This window comes from Bos javanicus, chromosome 8, assembly GCF_032452875.1.
Source record: "Bos javanicus breed banteng chromosome 8, ARS-OSU_banteng_1.0, whole genome shotgun sequence".
Taxonomy (NCBI): domain Eukaryota; kingdom Metazoa; phylum Chordata; class Mammalia; order Artiodactyla; family Bovidae; genus Bos; species Bos javanicus.
The window spans coordinates 44,192,320-44,211,711 of record NC_083875.1 but is presented as its reverse complement, the minus strand read 5'-3'; the positions used below and the strand labels follow the sequence as shown (position 1 = coordinate 44,211,711).

The 19,392-nt window shown below is 42.9% G+C and overlaps 1 protein-coding gene across 2 annotated transcripts in view; it reads left to right on the top strand.

The window, feature by feature from the left end:
- The window catches only part of DMRT1 (doublesex and mab-3 related transcription factor 1), a 96,210-nt gene extending 77,117 nt beyond the window's left edge, over positions 1-19,093 (top strand). For both annotated transcript variants that reach the window (XM_061425442.1, XM_061425443.1), the window contains exon 5: positions 17,973-19,093. In XM_061425442.1, the coding sequence (XP_061281426.1) occupies positions 17,973-18,127 (155 nt within the window). In that variant the 3' untranslated portion in view covers positions 18,128-19,093. The remainder of the gene's footprint in view (positions 1-17,972) is intronic.
- Positions 19,094-19,392: the final 299 nt, after the last annotated feature.

The following is a 19,392-nucleotide window of genomic DNA, read 5'->3' as shown; positions in this document are numbered from 1 at the left end:
TAGTATTGATTTTATGTCTTTTTTATGTCTTAGTGCTCCGGAATATTTGAATTTTAAAAGGACATCAGGGTTTCTTCAAGAAATGTATCTTTAACAGTAGAATTTCAGGTATTTTGGTCCTTGGGTGGCAGGCATATTTGAAGGACAGACTCTTGTCCCTTGATTTTTAAGTCACTCTTTTATACATAACCACCTCTTTTGTGTACAAGGAGCCAAGCCTGACTCCAGCATGTTGGTGATCGAAGTGCTTTAAATTTGGCTTTATCCCAAATACTATATTTGTGCCCCTATTATAATATCACACACTTCCATGTCATAAAATATTATTATTTTATGTTTCAAACATAGTATAGTATATTTTTTTCTAGTTGCTTACTTTGGAAGGTGCATGACTACTCATGAACAGGATAATTTAGTAAACTGTTTGCCTAAAGTACACACCCCAAAATGACTAACAACCTAAGGAATTGTCCTCACCTCTGATAAAGACCCTCTGTGTTTAACCAGTGAGGAATAATAATGACATCCACAGCACATTTTATCAGTGAATTAGATCTTTTGCAAAGTAGGATTTTCAAAAATCAAAATAGTTTAAATTGGTTTATATGAACAGTATAACTACACTACAGTTAATTTTTTTCTTTCATACTAGTTTGCCATCAGCCATTTATACTTCCATCAAGATTAAACCTGTTATACAGCTGTGTTTTGTACTGTGTTCGTCTAAAAAGTACTCAAGTCATAGATTTAAAAGAGTACTGAAAAACAACTTTGGAAAACAGCCCCTTTATAGACAGGCAGACTAGGCATTTTCATCTCTTGTAGCTGTGTTCTCCTTACCAGAGGATCTAGTCTGATAGAATACAGTCCACAACACAGAAAGGAGAAAGCAATTCCACCCACTTTCTTGTTGACATAGCCTGGGGGACAGTTACATTTCCACTAGGGCTAAAAATGTACTGTGCGGTCTTCATTGTAGGAAGAATTGAAGATGGGGCCTCACCATGTAATGGGCACGTGTCCAGGTCTGTGAGGTCATACTGGCAACTATTGAGATTTACACGAAAAAGCAGTGATTGACACTCTTCCAAGGACTGGATTCATAGACCGAGTCAGTCGAGACACCAACGAAATTATAGTGTTAGGAAATGCGTTGTGAAAAGTTGGATAAATGATCTGATTTCCACCAAGTCTCCCAACACAGTCAGCCATTGACTGTGAGGCAGAGGTTGTCAAGTGCCGCCGGAAGCTCTCTTCTACAGCAGCATGAAGACAGAGAATCTGAGCCTCCTATTTAATGCCTGGATCCCAGGGACTGGGACGAGCTTAGTGTGTCATGTCCAGAGAAAACGTTAATGTCTCTCCTAGGGAAGAAAGGTCTTCACATCTTTCAGGAGTAATCACTTGATGCTGAGTTCTGGTTTATACTTGATTAATTTTGACTTTAAGTAGGCACTTAAACTTTTAGAGCTTAAAAGAAATGAAGATTTCAGGAGTTGTAAAACAAAAGAATTTTAGGTCTGAGAGAGCATTTTGAAGCCATTGAGCTCAACCCCCTCACTTTATAGATGTGGAAACTGAGGCCCCATGTGCGACTTGCCTAAGGGATGGTGTGGTCTAGAGACAAATTCTGTAAAATCCAGGAGTGTGTCACGGTACTTACTGCAAACTGTCCCCTAACACTCTGGTTTTAGATTTGAGTCTGAACTGGACTGTGTTAGCCTTGCTGATGGATAGGTTTGCCTGCTGGTGGCCCTGGTCAGGCCCCATGGCATTTCTGTTAGATGTATCAGGAGCCCTTGATACTGCTGACCGGGAAGTATGGGAGCTTGCTGGGTTGACTGGTTCATTTTTTATTGTCTCCATCATGCTTTCATGGAAAGTCACAGGCAGTGGAATTGGGTAATTACTTACCTCTCTGAAAGCTCACCTGCACGGATCAGCTGGGAAGCCCGCCCTCTTGTCTTGTGTCCATTTGTGCTTGGTGAGGCCTGTGGGATGGGTCCACCTTGATGCCCACCCCCCATTTCCTCCACCAGACGTGCACTTTGCAGAACACGTCATCATTATCGCAAATCACATGAAGGAAAGCATCACTTCTACATTAGGCGGGGATGCCTGTGCCCTTCTCCTCTCTCCTCAGGCCGATGTAACTGGAAAAAGTCAGACCCCTTTTTGTCGGACACAACTGAACTTTTTTGATATCACTTTTTTTTGCTACCTCGGTGTCTGGTTGCCCTCACATTCCCAGATCCCATGGTTCCATATCCGACTCTCCTGCCAGGGGCTCGGGACTCTGGGTAGGGGTCAGCGTCTCCTCCACAGCCCCCGGCAGCCTCCCTGCTCACCCCTCCTGTGTGCTATGCTGTTTTGGGGCTCAGAAGGTTCTTCAACAGGGGGTCGCTTCTGAAGAGAATATAGGGTTCTGCCCAGTGACACCCACTACACAGTCTTGAAACACCTGGAATCTGATAGACAGCAGATGGACACCTTTCTCCAGTCATTGAATTCACCAAGTCACATGTTGGATCCCTGCAGCCCCTTTTGGTGAAATGTAGATTTGAAAGATGTGGGCACCAGGATCCACTAGGCAGCTGCTTTTCTGGGTTCATTTGCAGAAGGCAGACGTTTTACTCAGGTGATGCCTGGGGTTCAAAGCTGTCTTTTTTAGCAAAATCTTGGCTTTCTGGAGGGGAGCTCGGGCAGCAGCTTTGTAAATGTGAAGAGGAGGGCTCATGGCTCTCTGGGTCACGTCAGCAGAGTGGGCTTTGTCAAAAATCAAACCAGCAGGCCTGTCAGACTGTGGCCTCATGGTGGACAGACCCAGGTTCAAGTCCTGAGTACAGAGTCTGGCCCTGACTCTCTGCTCTTGTGTGACCTTGGATGTTAATCACCCTTTCGAGCCTCAGTGTTTATAATCTGTCAAATGAGGACGTTAATACCCACCTCCCCAAAGGGCTTTTTTGAAGATGGTGAGTAAAGCTCAGTGCGGGCAACGTGATAGGGGCTCGATGAATGATGGCGATGATTACTAATAATTATGCTAATAAATAATGTGGGCTGAACCGCATCTCACCTAAGTCAGCACTTAGCAGCTCCTGCCTGGGGCTGGTAGTCCAGCCTTCCTCCGGAGTCCTGTTTCATCACCCCAGCATCCACCAGCCTGCGCTCATTAGAGAGAGAAAGCAGTTGACTCCTACAGTGAAAGAGCAGAGAGCCATGCTCCCAGCAGTGGCCTCTGTTTTCTTTGATTTCCTTTTATCTTTGCTTTTTGTCTTTTCATATCACTTTTTATTACTATAAAAGCAATCTGTGTTTATTAAAGCAAATTAGAGCCTGTGGCAGCTGATGGTTTTTGCTTTTTCACAGAAGGTTCTAAGGACTTTTTAAATAAATGGATGACCTTAGTTTAGCATTATAAAAAATTTCTCCCTTAACTACCAAACTCATTCATTATTTGTATATTTTTCTTTTCTATCAGTTTTATCTGGTTCAGTGTTACAACTAGCATTATCTCCTAATGAAAATAATTAAAAGTTCATTTTATCCTCTTCTCCAACATGAACAATTCTGGAGCCTCAATGAAGCACTAGAAAACATGAGACTTACTGTTAGCCGAAAATAATCGTCTTGTAATGTCAGTTCTTTAAATACCAGTTATTTTCTGGTTAGCCACAGGACTCCATTCTAATTAAGTTCCTGGAGACCAAGTGAAGGGGAAGCTGATTATTAGCTTGAGATTCTCTTATGGGTAGATGCTTTGAAAGGCTGTGAGTTCATTATAGGGTGGGGACCCAGACCAATGTGGGTTCAGAACCTTACTCAGCAAGGATATGTTTTTTCTGTAAATTCTGGAAGCCTGACATAGGAAAAGTAAAATCGTCGGATTCTCCCACATAATAGTAGTACCTTTTGTATGCTGAGCAGTATAGGCAACACTTTAGAAATTTGCTCTGCCCCAAAAGGTGACATCTCTGCAGTGTCTAGAAGCCACCTCCTTGAAATGAGAATACCAACAGGAGCTGGGGCCTGAAGTCTGAGTTCACCTCTTGGGTGAATTAGTTTAGCCATTTGCCTTTCATCAAGAGCCCCAGGGAGTAAACTGAGAGAATAGAACTGTGTCTGGAGGGGGTTGGGGGAGGTGTTGGGTGTCAGTCAGCCAAGGGGAGACCAGAGGGAAGAGGGTCAGGGAGCACCAGATACCTAGGAACAGAAAAAAAGTGCTCAGAGGTGAGGGAGGCACAGAGGATCAGGCAAAAACATAATTGAGAGAAAATTTTCCTTCTTCCTGATTTTGCTTCAGATGGTCCCTGCAGTACCTGTGAAGCACTTACAGATTAACTGCTCCTTATTATGGAAAGGGACGACAAGCAGAGAAAGGAATAGTGTCGATTGAATATATTTTAGTTTTAATTACTACAGCCTTTAATGTTAATGAATGTCCAGAATTGAGGGTCAGAATTACCCATAGGCACATCACTAGTAAGTGACCCAGCAGAACCTGGTCCCAAGTGTCTCTGATTACAGGTGTCCCTGTTTTTTTCTTAGGAGAACAGAGACTTGTTTTATTCATGGCTATAGCACAGGGCAGATGCTCAGTAAGTATTCCATGAACTAAGTAACTGGTTAGCACCACACTGCCTTCTTTAAGAGTGTTAGCTAGTTCTGGAGGTAGATGAAGACATAAAGAGGACCAGCAGTAGCCACTGTGTTCCTGAGTGCTCAGCTCCCCGAGAGGTCTCTTCCTATACCTTGAATATGAAATAAGGCATGTTCTGAAATTTATGCTTTAAAAATTATGGTGTAATCAAAAGGCTAGGCAGCACATAAACTTGACAGTTTGCATAATTTAAATAATGTTTCTGATCCCCAGGAAGCTTGCAGATAACTGTGGAAGGTATTTCCACATGTAAATTGGTCAGTCTTGTGATGAGCTGGTACCTTGAAGCTGGCACGTTGAAGCTGGTATATTGAGGTTGAAGGAGCTGAGGTTGCCATTTGTTATTTGATTGCTTTTTGCTCTAAGCTTTGAGGGCAGCCGATAATGCACTGAGTGCTGGACTTCCGCTCTTGTTTTCAAATTAAAGATTTAATTACAGTCTCCACTGAAGATGAACCAAGTGTGAAAATACCTGATCTACTGGAATGTGGGATCGAGGAGGAGTGTGTGGGTTGGAGTGAGTGCCCAGGCACTTAAATACTTCAACAGTAGCATTAAGGGTGAAATCAATTATTTTGTGGCCAAATGCTGGCCTGTTGGTTAGTCAGAGTCAGTGAAATTTATATTCTTCTTTATCGTTTTTTAAAGCTGAAAGTTTTTTTTTTTTTCTTAGTAGTTACTCTGATAGACTGCAGGCTTAAATCTCCAAGACTTTGAAGGTTTGAAAGATATAGATCTTTGAAATTTGTGGAGACTTGGCTTTGTAGATCAGTACATGGTCATTTTGTATTAATGTTGCAGGTATGCTTGGGAAGAATGTGGATTTGGCTTATTGTTGGGGCCAGAGTTCTGTATCAGTTTGTTGAATCAAGCTTTTTTATTGTGTTCTCACATCTTCAATCAGTCATCAATCACTCAACAATAATGAAAGCAATCCATGCAAAATCTATCCAATGGCACCATATTCCGTATTTTTAAGGTAGTAGTTTTTATGAGCTTCTTTTGTTATGGAGGAAATAAGCTGTCTGTATATCTTTCAGTCTTCCAGCTTCTGTCCTTAGTGTCCAGAGTGAAATTACATCTGTCCAAGGACTGGGTTAAGGGTAGGTTCACAATGTCACATTAACTCACCATCACTGAGAAAGGATCTGTTTTGCATAAATGAACTTTCCAAACAACTGATAACTTCTCCTGTGATTGCCAAAGTTCTCTGCCTCTGCACCTTTGATGACAGGGACTTTTACAAAATAAATTTTCTTCTTTCTCACCTTTAGGATGCTGAATCTTTCTTGGGGATTCAGGTTCATTGTCACAGAGATCTATTTTTGTTACTCCCAGCTCTCCTGGTTCCCCACCTGCTTTTGAGTTTTTCTCACATCTTCCTTGATGTGGGCTGGCACCTGTCACTTCTCTCTTGTCACTGTGGCTGCCTCCCCACAGTTCTTTCATGCAGACTCATCTGTCATGCTGGCTGTGATGGTTGGGGTCTAGGAAACAGATTAGCTGACTTTGGCCAGCGAGGCTTTCATTCTTCAACACTGTTAAGTACTGGCCTGGGGTAAGGCTTTTTACCTGGTGACTATCAAAGGGCTTCGACCACAAATACGATGTGGATCCTTCCCTGTTCTTTGGCGGAGTTAGGTCAGTGGTGGAAAATGATAGGAAGGTGAAAGTGATGGACACAATGAGGTTCAGGCAAAACATGCTGGGTGTTAGTGGAAGGAGTTGTTTCTGTGCAGAGAGATCGGGGAAGATTGGCTTTTGACCTGTGGAGACTGCGGAGGTGGTGGGGCCCACATGAGCTCAGTGTCGAGGTGGGACACCCAGGTCTGCAAGGATTGAGAGCAGGGCCGACTCTGAAGCATGGCTTACCTTCAGGGAAAAGTGAGAAATCAGATTGCTCCCCAAATGCTAGGCCAATGAGTTTGGAGTTTTTCAGAAGCTTCCCAGTGTGTTTATTCAGGAAAAAACATCTGGTGAGAGACATGTTTCTGGAAGAATAACAAACTGGCCATCCCAGGTAGATTAAAATGAAGTAGAGAAGAGTAGACAGGGCAAACAGACACCCGCAGGTGAGGGCGACTGGAAGGGAGGGAGATGGCAGGAGGGCTCCGTGCAGTTGTGGATGGGGGTGGTTCTGAGACAGGACCCGAGCTGCAAGTGATGTGGGCCAGCTCAGGACCCGAGAGAGGACAAGATGGTGGCTTCAGTTCTAAACAGGTGAGTTTACGTGGCAGGAAGCTAATCCGGGCAGAGATGTTCAGACAGTATTTTTAATACAGAAGTAATTCTGAGTGAGAAATATGGGCAAGAGACACGAAGTGTGAAGTCATTTGCAAGGAGATGATATTTAAAGCTTGTGTGGATAAGAGGACCAAGTGGAGAAGTTTGGAGAGTCTGTACGTAGGGTTGGGCTTGGAGAGGAGGATGCTCAGCGGGGAGGAAGCCTGGAGGAGAGCCGAGGGGGTGCAAGGAGAGGACATGTCAGCTGTCAGTGCTCCTGGACCAAGAGGGAAACCAGCCATTGGCTTTGGGGGACCAGTAGGCTATGGGGGACCTTGAGAAAGTGTTTCTGGGGATGAAGCAGCCACCAGTTTGCCAGGCATAACCCAGTGAGTAGTGGGCAGTGATGATAAAACAGAGACTGGGTGGTAGGTCAGGGTTGGGGAAGAGAGGAAGAAATGGAGTAAAGGACTGATATAAAAGGATAAAAAAAAATCCCAAACTTTACACCCATTCAGATGACTATTATTTTAGAAAGAAAGAAAATACCGTGTTGTTGAAGACGTGGAGAATTGGAACCCTTGCATACATTGCTGGATGGTGCCCCTGCTGTGGATAGCTGTCTGGTGGGTCCTCAAAAACTTAAAAACAGAATTAACATGTGGTCCAGCCATTCCAGTTCTGGGTATATATACAAACAAAGTGGAAAGAGGGACTTGAGCAGATATTTGAACATCAGTTTCCCAGGTGGCACAATGATAAAAAAAAATGCACCTGCCAATGCAGGAGACACGGGTTCCATCCCTGGGTTGGGAAGATTTCCTGGTAACCCACTCCAGTATTCTTTCCAGGAAAATCCCATGGACTAGAATAGTCAGATTTAGGGAGCTGGAAGGTTTCAGGTGATTACCCTGGACTGGGCAGGAGCATTGCGGAGCTCTTGTGTAATGGTTACAGGGTTTCAGTTTGGAAAGATGACAGAGTTCTGGAGGTGGCAGGGCGATGCTGGTTGTACAACAGTGTGAAAACAGTTAATACCCCTGAACTGTACACTGAGAAGTGGTTAAAATGGTTAAGTTTTATGGTTTGTGTATTTTACCGCAATAAAAATACTTTTCATAAACAGAAAACAAAATCCTGAAAGAAGACCAGTTTTTTGACCAGTGGGAGGGAGAATTAAATAAAAGTTGTCTTACGCTTTGATCAATACCTGCCGGCCTTTATTTCCTTCATTTGGTTCAGAGTTGAGCTTGGTTGACCAGGGCCATCAGGCCATAAGTGAAGCTTCTCCCCCCACAGAAATCGTGGGTTAGTCTGAGAAGTCCCTGAAAAAAAAGGCGATAGTTAAGTTTGGCTTCAGAAAGGATGTGGTTAGGGGGAAAAGGAAAATGTTTTCTTTGAAAGCAAAGTAAAATACTTGTCAAAATGTGAGTTCTTCTCTCCTAAAACAAAAATATCATAAAGCACCGGAGAAGGGAGGGCGCAGTCACATTACCTGATGCATTGTATCACACAGATCAGACCTCTTGAGGGGTGAAGGGTCTAATTGACAGGCATTTTAAACAAACAGAAAAGTGTTTCAAGAAGTACATATATGAACTTTTTTTAAGCAACTGCGGTCTTATGCAAAGTGTGTCAATACTCTTGAGGAGAAGCATAGCTTGTACTATTAATATTTTATTTCTCTTCACCCTTAGCGCAAACCTTTCTGAAAGAGTGTTTTCTTCAGCCTGTAATTTGAACTACCTTATCCATCCATGGTGGCTGTGTTTTATTTAGGAGATAAAATAACCTGTGTGACTGAGTAGGCATGTGTCCTCCTGTCTGGAAATGCCTGGAATTTTCTATCCTGATTGATTTCATCTGGTGTATGTTCTGTTTAAAGTGTATCCTTATGTTTGCTTCCTCCTTCTGTGTCAGAGAAAAGTGTTAATAATTACTCATCTTAAATTTCCTATAATGCTAGTTAGAAAGAGGAAGGAAAAGTTGCCATAGTATTAATAGCCAATGCTGATGAAGTTTTGCATTTGTTTTTTCTTTTTTAAGAAGGTATTTACTGGACATAGTCTTCTATCCTGCTAATACTAGCCTGTCATTTGGAAAAGAGTATTTATTTTCAAATTATAAGCTGCAGAGTTCTACTTGAGAAATGGCTCATGAACTTTCTCCTCTCTTCATTTAATCGCAAAGTATCCAGATATTTTTAAATGAAAGTGTTCCTAAAAGCCATACAACCAAAGCTTGCATGTTTTGTAACAACATGCTTTATCCAAGACCATGTGATCCTACGGGGAAAGGCTGACCCCAGGCTGGTGGATTAGCCGGAAACCCATCTCATCTCCTGCCTGGCTCTCCTGGCAGTGGTGTTGACTCCAAAACTTCATCCTGTTTCTTAGTCTTAACAGGAGTTCCATGAAGGTTGAGTTTTCCATCATCTATTACTTTTTAAGGCTGAAACACCTGAGATTCTTTCTTGTCAGTGTGAAGGAAGCTCTCAGCAAAGCTACTTTAAAAATGTCTCTTGTGGCAAAATATCTGGACAGAGCTGACTTCATTTCTAGGCTGGCAAACGCGGCAGCCTGCTTTGTGGGTTTGATGCCTTTTGTATTAGAGTAAACAGCTTTCCCAGAATCAAATGGGAAATCTCCTCCAGAGATGACTTGTGGAGGCTTTTTTAGTCTGGTCTGCCTTGGTTCCTGAGAAGATCACATACATATTTAAACTGTTTTTGAATGCAGTTGCTCGAATGAACACCCAGTCGTGGCCCCCGTCTTCTGTGGACTAGACATTTCTGAGTCCCCGAGGATCAGGTCCTGGCTTACCTAGAGCCAGGCTCTTGGCTGAGATCACGCCTCAGGGTGTCTGATGCGGCTTTTCTCTACCTTGGTGCCCAGAGTCTTTCCAGCAAATACAGACAGAATTAAAGCCTTTGTCCTGTAAAATCTTCAAAACTGTTCTTAGACTTGAGGCCCTCCCTGCCAGTGTGTGGGTTAGCACTGTTTGATGGTGGCAGCATGCCTTGTGAAGACCGAATTCCATGTCTTTCTCGCTCACTCATCCATTGTTACACACCTCCTGGGTGCACTGCAGTGCTAAGCAGTGCACCGTACTTGTTCTTGGCTGAATTTCAGTGTAGCAGGTTTCAGGGTTTTGCCTCGTAGACTTTTTTCTTGCCTTGAGGTGGTGCCCCTGGCTCTTGCCCCTGCTCTTGGTTCGGTCAGGTCTCCTTCCCTGTTGGCCCAGCCTCAGGAAATGTGTACCTGAAGTCCCCGGAAAACGCAAAATAACAGGCTCAGGTTTCAGTTGGAATTCATCTCGCTTTCAGCCTTATGGTGTGTAAAGAAGGATGAATGAAATAAGTATTTCGTTTTATTTAATAAAGTAAAAGTCATCCTTCTGTGAACATTGAAACTGCAGCTTGTCTGAAAACATTTAGGAAGGTTTGAGTTATGTTAACACTATTTCTTTTTTTTTTTTTCTTTCCCAACCGGTGTTTAATAAAAACCTTACTAATTTCCTGGTCCTGTCTTGGGCAGTGGAGGATGGAGACTGAATCACACTTCTTCTTTAGGGAAGTGCACAGACTCGTGCCAGGGCAAGGAGCCTTCACATTTACAAATGATTTTGTCATTTATCATCTCTTTGACCCTCAAAGCAACTTTCTGAGATACCCTGTTACCCTCTTTTTACAATGAAAACTTGAGGCTCAGCGGTGTTTACTAAGGTGCCATGTCTGATGGCAGAGCTCGTGGTCTTTCCACGCTGGTTCTCAGGGGCCACCGTTGGGAGCTGGGCTGAGCCCAGCCTAACAGATCCTCTGGAATGAATAGGACTGGGCCGGGAGCAGGACCCCCTCAGCCCTCCTGCCCTTTCAGTGCACTTCTGTGCCAGGGAAATAGTCTGCTTCCTCAGAGAGGAGAAGCTGGACCGGAACTGACAAGCTCTCAAGGAAGACTGAGCAGGGCGGGTGGGTGTAGATGGGTCAGCCGAGGGGAGGGTAAGGGCGGAGCAGTGATAGCAGGAATAGGGCTTAATTTGGACTGCGGCCAGTGCTGCGGTGCTGCCATCTGCGGGCCACACGTGTGGATGACTGAATGGTACAGCTGTGGATAGTGGTGACGTGGGCCTCATGGAGCCCCAGCTTTGTTTGGTGTAGAACCATCCTAAGTGCTCTACTCTGTCCCCATTTTACAGATGAGGAGATAAGAGGTACAGAGAGGGTAAGGCGCTTGGCCCAGGTCTTCAGTTAGTGATGGTCCTTCTCCCAAGCCAGCACAGTGCCCCGGCCCGGCTGTATTGCCTTGTGGCTGAGGGTAAGCTTTTGGTCCCTGGCAAGCCTCGTCCAGTCAGGGCTCCAGGTTCCCAGCAGTTGTCGATGAGGGGCAGTGAGAACTCTACTTCTTCTGGGGGACTGGTGCCTGTGCCTAGTACCTCCCAGGGTTTTCATCTTTTAGGACAAATGTAAATTCAGAAAGAAGACTCTTCCTGTTTCAAATACTGCTGTCTGAAGGAATGGTTCTCTTGATCGTTGAATAACGACACTGTTTTGGTATGGTTTATAAAGCATGTCCACAGGCATTCTGCTGCTTGATTTTAACTTGACACCAGCTGTCTTCTCACCCCTGCTCAAAGACTGAAAAAGGCAGAACTTACATCATGAGGGACCTGTTGGACAAAGGAGGACCAGGCTGTGTGCCTCCTGGATTTGACTCTGGCTTTCGTGTAGGCCCCAAATGAAGTAGCTGTGTATCACTGGTTCTTGGCTCTCTCAAGGGACATGAAGTGTGGCCTGGAGGGAATAGTCCTTGTACTAAATCCTGATTGGATTGTGGCTCCTTCAAGAGCAAGAGTCATCTCATGTGAAGAGACTGAGACTGCACACAAAGGAAGTAAGGAAACTCCTGTGTGCTCAGTCGTTACCACAGTGACCTGTCATTAGCCTCATCTTAGAGATGGGGAAACTGATGTTGAAGTCCATCGTCCCAAGTAGTTTATTATTTCAGTGATGAGGAAAATAGAGCAGAATTAGCCTGTGTGAGATTTACCTCAGAATGTTGGCATGAAGGGCAAGAAGAAGCCACACTATGTTTAGGTTTTGAAACCGAGTGTATTTTGGTTGAAACACAGTGAATTAGAGCATTTTTGAATCTTTGGACTGTTTGCATCACCCAGTTACTGCCTCCCTGGATGAGACACGTCCGCTGCCCTAGCCATAATGACTTAATCTCTCACAGGAACAAATGTCAGTGAGAGAAGAGTCTCCACGATTCACGGTGCCACTTTGGGGGTGAGGGAACAGCCAGGAGTGTCACTACAGCCATGGGCAAGAGGTTTCTGGGGAGGTGACGATTGAGGAGGTACTTAGAGGCTGAGTCCCTCTCAGGCAGGGCCACTGGCACAGACATGTCACTTGTTTACGGGCTTGCTTTGAGACTCAAGTAGGTTTGGTGACCCCTCTGTGAAATAAACTGGGGAGTGTGGGTCCTGGCAGCTGCCACATTGGTCCAGGGGGATCTGGCAAAGGTGGGAAGCAGTCAGGGCAGGGGATGAAGGCCTGGACCAGAGATGGTTCTGCCTGGTCCCAGGTGAGCTGGATGGCTGAACCACATCCCTTCTCTTTTCCTTTTGTTTGTCGGTAAAGTGAAGTCGCTCATCCGTGTCCAACTCTTCACAACCCCATGGACTGTAGCCTACCAGGCTCCTCCATCCATGGGATTTTCCAGGCAAGAGTACTGGAGTGGGCTGCCATTTCCTTCTCCAGGAGATCTTCCCGACCCAGGGATCGAACCCAGGTCTCCCACATTGTAGGCAGACGCTTTACCGTCTGAGCCACCAGGGAAGTCAACAAGGTAGCATACAAAAAAGGAAAAGGTAGCATACAAAAAGAGAACGGAGAAGGGATGTGGTTCAGCCATCCAGCTCACCTGGGACCAGGCAGAACCATCTCTGGTCCAGGCCTTCGTCCCCTGCCCCCACTGCTGCGCTCCTTTGCCAGATCCCCCTGGACCAGAGATGCGGGAGACCAGAGTTCGATTCCTGGGTTGGGAAGATTCCCTGGAGAAGGGAAAGGCTACCCACTCCAGTATTCTGGCCTGGAGAATTCCATGGACTGTATAGTCCATGGGGTTGCAGAGTCGGACACAACTGAGCGACTTTCACTTACAGACAGAATCAGAGCATTTCAACTGAACTCTGCAGCTGGTAAGGGGGCTGTGTTGATAATGGTTAAATATGTGCTTTCTGTTATCAGTTCCCTTATTTGTAAAGATGGCTGTCTCAGGAGCTTGCCAGGGCAGTGGTAGCAGGACCCAGGAGAAGCAGCGGCCATGCACCTTGTTCACTCACCAGAGCTTCCTTTATGATGCTTGACTTCTCTCTGCAGTGTGCACAGTGGCCAGCTGGCCCCTCTCAACACTGAGCTAGATTTTAACTGACAATTACGATGATGTTTTCAGGGAAAGGGTCATCCTAAAAACACCCTCTCTATAGCCACTCACTACTCTTTTTGATTACACACAATTGGGAAAAAAAACCCGACGTTTAATTGTTTCTACGATTATGATTTTTTTTAGTAAGTTTATAGTAAATGGGGGAGATTAATAAAGGGCTATTTTATTCTCAGCTTGTGGTTTCTAATTACATCAGTTACAGCTTAGCCTTCCTCTTCACTAGTGTGCAGGCATGGACTGGAAAAGAATGAGCTAATCCTTGATAGATCAGGTGGAATAAAGATCTCTATTCATATCTTTACCTTTTATCCCTTGTTCTGAGTGCCAAGAATTAATGCTGTTTGAAAGTACAAGCTGAACCTGCCAAGCTTCGGACAGCTAAGATAATCCTAATTATTTTAAATGTTAGTGAGAAGGGCAGCAGTTCTACTCTGGAATAGAGTCCTCTTGTGAAACATGAAATGTCTGCTAAGTGGTATTGATTGGACATGATTTTATTTCCAAACACCATGGTTATCATGAAGTGGAAGAATTCGTTGGTGAAGACATTTTCATCAGCTTTCCATCAGCCTCTTAGGCCTGCAAACTTGAGGAAACCAAAGAGGCCAGCACTTCAGTTTTTTTTCTGTCAGCATCTAGGTGAAGAGTTGCTAACAGTTGAAGAATGCCACTTGCATTTTTATTTTTAAAATGGTTTCTTACTGGGAGCTTACTAGTATTTAGCATATAGAGAACAATTTTTTTTTTCTCAAGCATTAATATCCTTGTTTTTCACCTCACTGGAAGAGAATTATTCATTCCAGTCCACTGACTCCCAACAGATCATTCAAGTTAAAAGTCAAGGGTCTTTGCAATGTCAAAAGACTTAGCAGTTAGACTCGGTTTTGTTGTAGAGAGGTGGGTTTGGGGGGATTCTATAATATGTTCCAAGAAGAATATCTGTGATTAGATGACATCACGGAAATCATCTGTTTTTTTCCCCTCAGCATTGATGCGAGTGATTATGTGTAAGGTTTGTTCTGAAGTAATAAAGACCGTTTAGCTTCTGTAGAGGAATAGGCTACTTGAGAGAAAACAGATACTAGGCTTGCTAGTTCAAACCAGGGTCAGCCTCAGAGGTTTATCCACCTTTCATTGTAACATGAAAAAAAGATCAGATGGGCACTTTGCCCGTTTCCTTTCTTTTCAGTCTCTACTTCAGCCTCCAGAAGTCCTTTCTTCCATTTCTGTAAATGCTGGGAGCCCACTGATGATTACAGAGTAGCACAATCCTGATTTGTCTATTGCTTGAGAGAGCTTCCTGCTCCCATCCCCACCCCCACCACCAGAGCAAAGCACTCCCATCTTCACTCATGCAAATAGTGGTGTGTTGAGCATCTCTGGCAAATTATTCTTTCTTTGGGTTTATTCCCCAGAGTGGAATTACCAGGTCAGAGGGTATGAACAGGTTTACGGTTCTTATTACATGTCACTAGATTGCTGTCCAGAAAGATTGAACCAATTTCTAGTGCTACCAACCGCGTATCTTTCCCCACAGTCACATGGACGCTAGGCATTAGCATTTTTACAAAATAATATAGAGGAACCTTTTAAATTGAAATTAGCCGCCTTTAGGGCTCATTAGAATCAACACACAAAAAAGGAGAATTTTGGCTTTTTAATTTTTAATTGGTATAAAATGATTTAAAATGATCAATTGTTATTTGCCCTAGTGAAGTTTAATGAAGCGGCATTTAAATGAAGAGGGTACCTGAGGGACTATATTTAAGGGTGATAGTAAAATAAATTTTGGACATTAGTCACTAAGGTAAATACTTAATACATCTTTGATCCACATGGAACTACTTTTATGAGGTGCTATACAAAATGAGTTAAACAAAATGAGATACTGTCCTTAACTTCAACATTGAAAGACAGTGCTAAGCCTTTCAACAAGAGTAAAATGAACATGGATTTAAAGTTTGAGAGGAGAAAAGCTTTAAAAATATAGACATTTCCCTGAACAGGTTGAGTTCATTTATTTGCATCTTCTCTGGAGTGCAGTCATGCATTAAGTGGGCTTGGAGCCTCCCTGGTCTATACAGGTGACACATTCTGCACATGTTCACAGCCCCAGGTCAGAGGAATACTTCCCAAGAAAATATCCACAAGGCAAATGAGAGTGAAAGGGGGCTATCCCCAGATCCCTTTCTTTTGCAGAATTCCCGCCCTTCCTTTTTCCAGTCCCAGGTCAGCTGAATGGGGGCGTCAGGGTGTGGGGAGCATCCCTAGCTGAGCTGTTGTTACCTGTAGGGGAAGGCAATCTCAGGGCTCAGAACTTGTCTGGAGAACGCTCACCTGTTCCTTTATAGCCTCTGAATCAAGTTGACAAGGGTCAGTTATTTTGCCTCCTCAAATTCACACAGACGTGAAGAAGTTTCAGTGGCCACTGACTGACTATGGCACCCAAGGGTGGGCTAGTGCGTGGGTGAGAACAAGCCGGAAGGTGGGGCTGACCAGGGTTGCACTGCCCATGGCAGCTTCCACAGGGTCCCCTTTGTAAAATGGCAGACTAATTCTCTCAGTGGATGGTTTAAGGGTTAAATTTACATACTCATTGAAGTAGGTGACACACAAGAAGTAATCAGAAAACATTCATTCCCTTCCCCATCTCATGTACAGAGGACCTTCCGTTACTGGCTTGAGGTGAGGATGGGGGTGGGCAGGTTAACTCACAGACCCTGCTTGGCCCTTAGCTGGCTCTCCAGGGCTGGCTGTAGTGACAGGGTGTCAGAGCAAAGTCTGCTGTCTGTAGATACAGCATCCTTGGACATGTAACACAATTCAGAGATCATCTTGGATTTGCATGGAAATTTAAATCCATATAACAGTTCAAATTTAGTAAGAAGCCTTTATGAATAGCAAAACAAGAAAAGAAAAGAAAGCTTCAGGTTTCCTAAGTTCCAAGTTCTTTTCCTTGCTATTATATATTTATATATGCATGTGGACACTTTTGTGGACATCTGTAAAGTACTCCTTAACAATCAGTGCTTTCTTAAAAAAAAAAAAAACAATTTACAGATTAGTACCCTTGCTTTTTATTTAACTTACTAAATCTAAACAAATACTCATTATCAAAAGTAAATGGCTTGTCAGGAAGTTACCTACTTTGTTTTTCAAATTTATTAACTCACTTAAGTTTTCAGATCATTCCTTTTGTAACTGGATATTGACGTAGCTATTCCAACTATCCATCTGTCTGTCTGTCCATATGTCACATTAGAAGAATGGGACTTTCTGAAATAATTTGGTCCAGTGGAGTGGTTAAAGATCTGCTTCTTAAATCCCAGCTCTGTTCTTTTATTTCTGTGTGGTTCCACTAGCTGCAGCAAACCTTCTCCAAACCCATAACAAGCATAAATAGTGTTCTCTTGTAAAAAGGTCTCTTTTCAGTATGGTAATATACCTTATTAAATTCCAAACATAATAAGTATTGATGGCAAACACATCAGGACCCAGTACAGCTTCTACTATGATTTAGTTCTCTACAAATGACTTCAGCACTCAGCTCCCAATGCATTTTGCTAATTACATCATAGATTTCCCTATTGATGAACACAAGCTGAATTAACACAGGAGCACTAATGTACCCTTTCACCATTATTGTTGTACAAGAAGCCGTGGCAGATGCTGGCAGTTAGTTACACAAACATTAGTATTAACGATTGGCCATTTGGAATTGGTGACAAACTACTGCCCGGCAGAATCCTGAGGCTGAAACCAATCAGGAAGTTAATGAGGAGAGAAATTACCACTGCAGCTTCCCCTTAATTACATTCACACTAGGCAGGAAGGGAGTTCTGGGGGTGGATCTAAGCTCAGATAAGGTTAAGAAGGTCAGAGACCCTTTTGCTTAAATTTTGTATCTACTGTGACTTGTAAGGTTGCAAAAATTGTTCAACACATTATTACTTTTGCATCCTTCATATTTAATGTCGGTTTCCTTGTGGGGCTTTATGTTTATAGGTTTGCTATTAAAATCTTTACCTGACTACTGTTTTAGTGTTGTATAATTCAATTTCTTTTACTTTTTATGTATTTAAAAAAGTTTCCTTCGCATTTACTGTTATTTATTTTTTTTAAGTTATGTATACTGACCCTCCCCCGAGTGCTTATTTCCCCCCACCCAAGAGAAATAATAGGAAAGTTCTCATAAGCTGTCTCTTTCACTTGCTTTATATTGAGAAACTAGGGTTACCTGTCAAATGGTGGAATACATGGGTGGGGTCTTGCTTGGGGAGATTTGTCAAGTGGATCATTTGACAAGGCTCCAGTTCTATTAGCATCCTTTACATAAAGGGAAGGGGCTCTGTGTAGGGTGGAAACTGTCCCTAAAGAGGGGTGAGCAGTCTGTTTTTAATGAACATAAAATTTAATCTCTGCTGCCTAACTTAACCTCTACAGTTGCACAGACAATACTGTGCAGAAGTACTATTTTTTTATTCTAAAGAAGCGTTAGAGATTTTAATGAGTGTCTGTATAAACACTTCCAACTCAGAAATTGCAGAGAACATTTCTTTTTGTTGGAACCTAATTGCGTACTAGTTGTAGAGACTAGCTACTTCTAATGTGTTCTTCCTCTCTCTCTTCTCACTTCCCAGTATTCTCGCCACCCAGCAGTCAAGATTCCGGCTTGGTTTCCCTCCCCAGCAGCTCTCCCATTGGTAACGAGAGCACAAAGGCAGTGCTCGATTGCGAGTCTGCCTCGGAGCCCAGCAACTTCGCGGTCGCTCCCATCATCGAGGAAGACGAGTGAGCGCCAGCTGCGATGCCTGTGGCCGGTCTCTTGGAGTCGCAGGCTTATTTCGTTATACACAGGGTTTGTTATTAATATTTTGTCTTTACTCATGTAGACTTAACTATTGATAAGGTGTTTGGTTCATACTCTTAGAGCTTAGTCCAGAGAATAGAACACATTTGGAATAGTTTAGGATCTGTGTCTACCATCTGCAGCAATTAAGTGCTTTGCTCACAGAGTTAAATATTAAATAGTAGTATCCCTCCTTTCTTTATGACACTGGTTTACATGTAGTTTTCAAGAAATACAATAATTCACTCAAGCAGTACATTTACATCTAAATGTGTCAAAATTAGATACTACTTTTAGTTTTAAAATTAAATCTTGGGTGCCTTAGATATTTTTTGGAATTTTAATACGTTAATAAAATTGCAGAAAATATAAATTTAGCCAAGTACCTGACTGGTGAGAAGAAAAGAGCAGAGTTAGAGACTATTTTAGATATCTGTAGGTTAGTCAATAGGAATATTGTGTGTTTGTGTTGCAGTTGGTAAAGCCTAGCCCTGCCCTAGGCCCTCAGATCCAAACATGACTGAAATATAGTCAGAAGAAAAAAATAGTGACTTAAGAATTGCTACCTTTTCTGTGAAGGATAATTTGAAAATAGTACAATTTAAAGTAACTCGAGTAATGCAGAGTTCTTGAATATTATTTCTAGATTGAGTTTATGATGCACATTCTACTACAAAAAAAATGGATGCAATCTAGATAATTTTGTAACCCTAGGTTGTAATCTGATTTGAAGATAAGTACATCTTTAAAAGTTACTACAGACTTCTGAGTTCATTATTTCGTTAAAAATTGCTTGTTGGCGTACTTCCTTATGTAACAGAAGCCATCCTGAAATGAAACTAGTCTAAAAAAAATTCATTGTTGTGTGTAGTTGCAGCTGTACCTGAAATAAAAATGTTATTGATGACTGAATTTTCTTGTGTGTATATTTGGCGAGCGGTATTAAACAGGAAAAAAGAAATTACTTGTATTTTCTTCGCTCTGTGCTTTGAAAACATCTATTTGATTTCACCCCCATCTGTTGTAATCAATAACCTGACCATCTTGTTTTTTATTAAATGCACTTACTCTTAATTTCATCCACCAGTGGTTTTAGAGAGAATAATGTGGAGTTACCTATATAGGTTTGACATTATAAATCACTTCTTGGGGCTGAATCGTATAGCGGTATCGATTGATCCTGATATATCACAGAAATTTACTGTCACTTC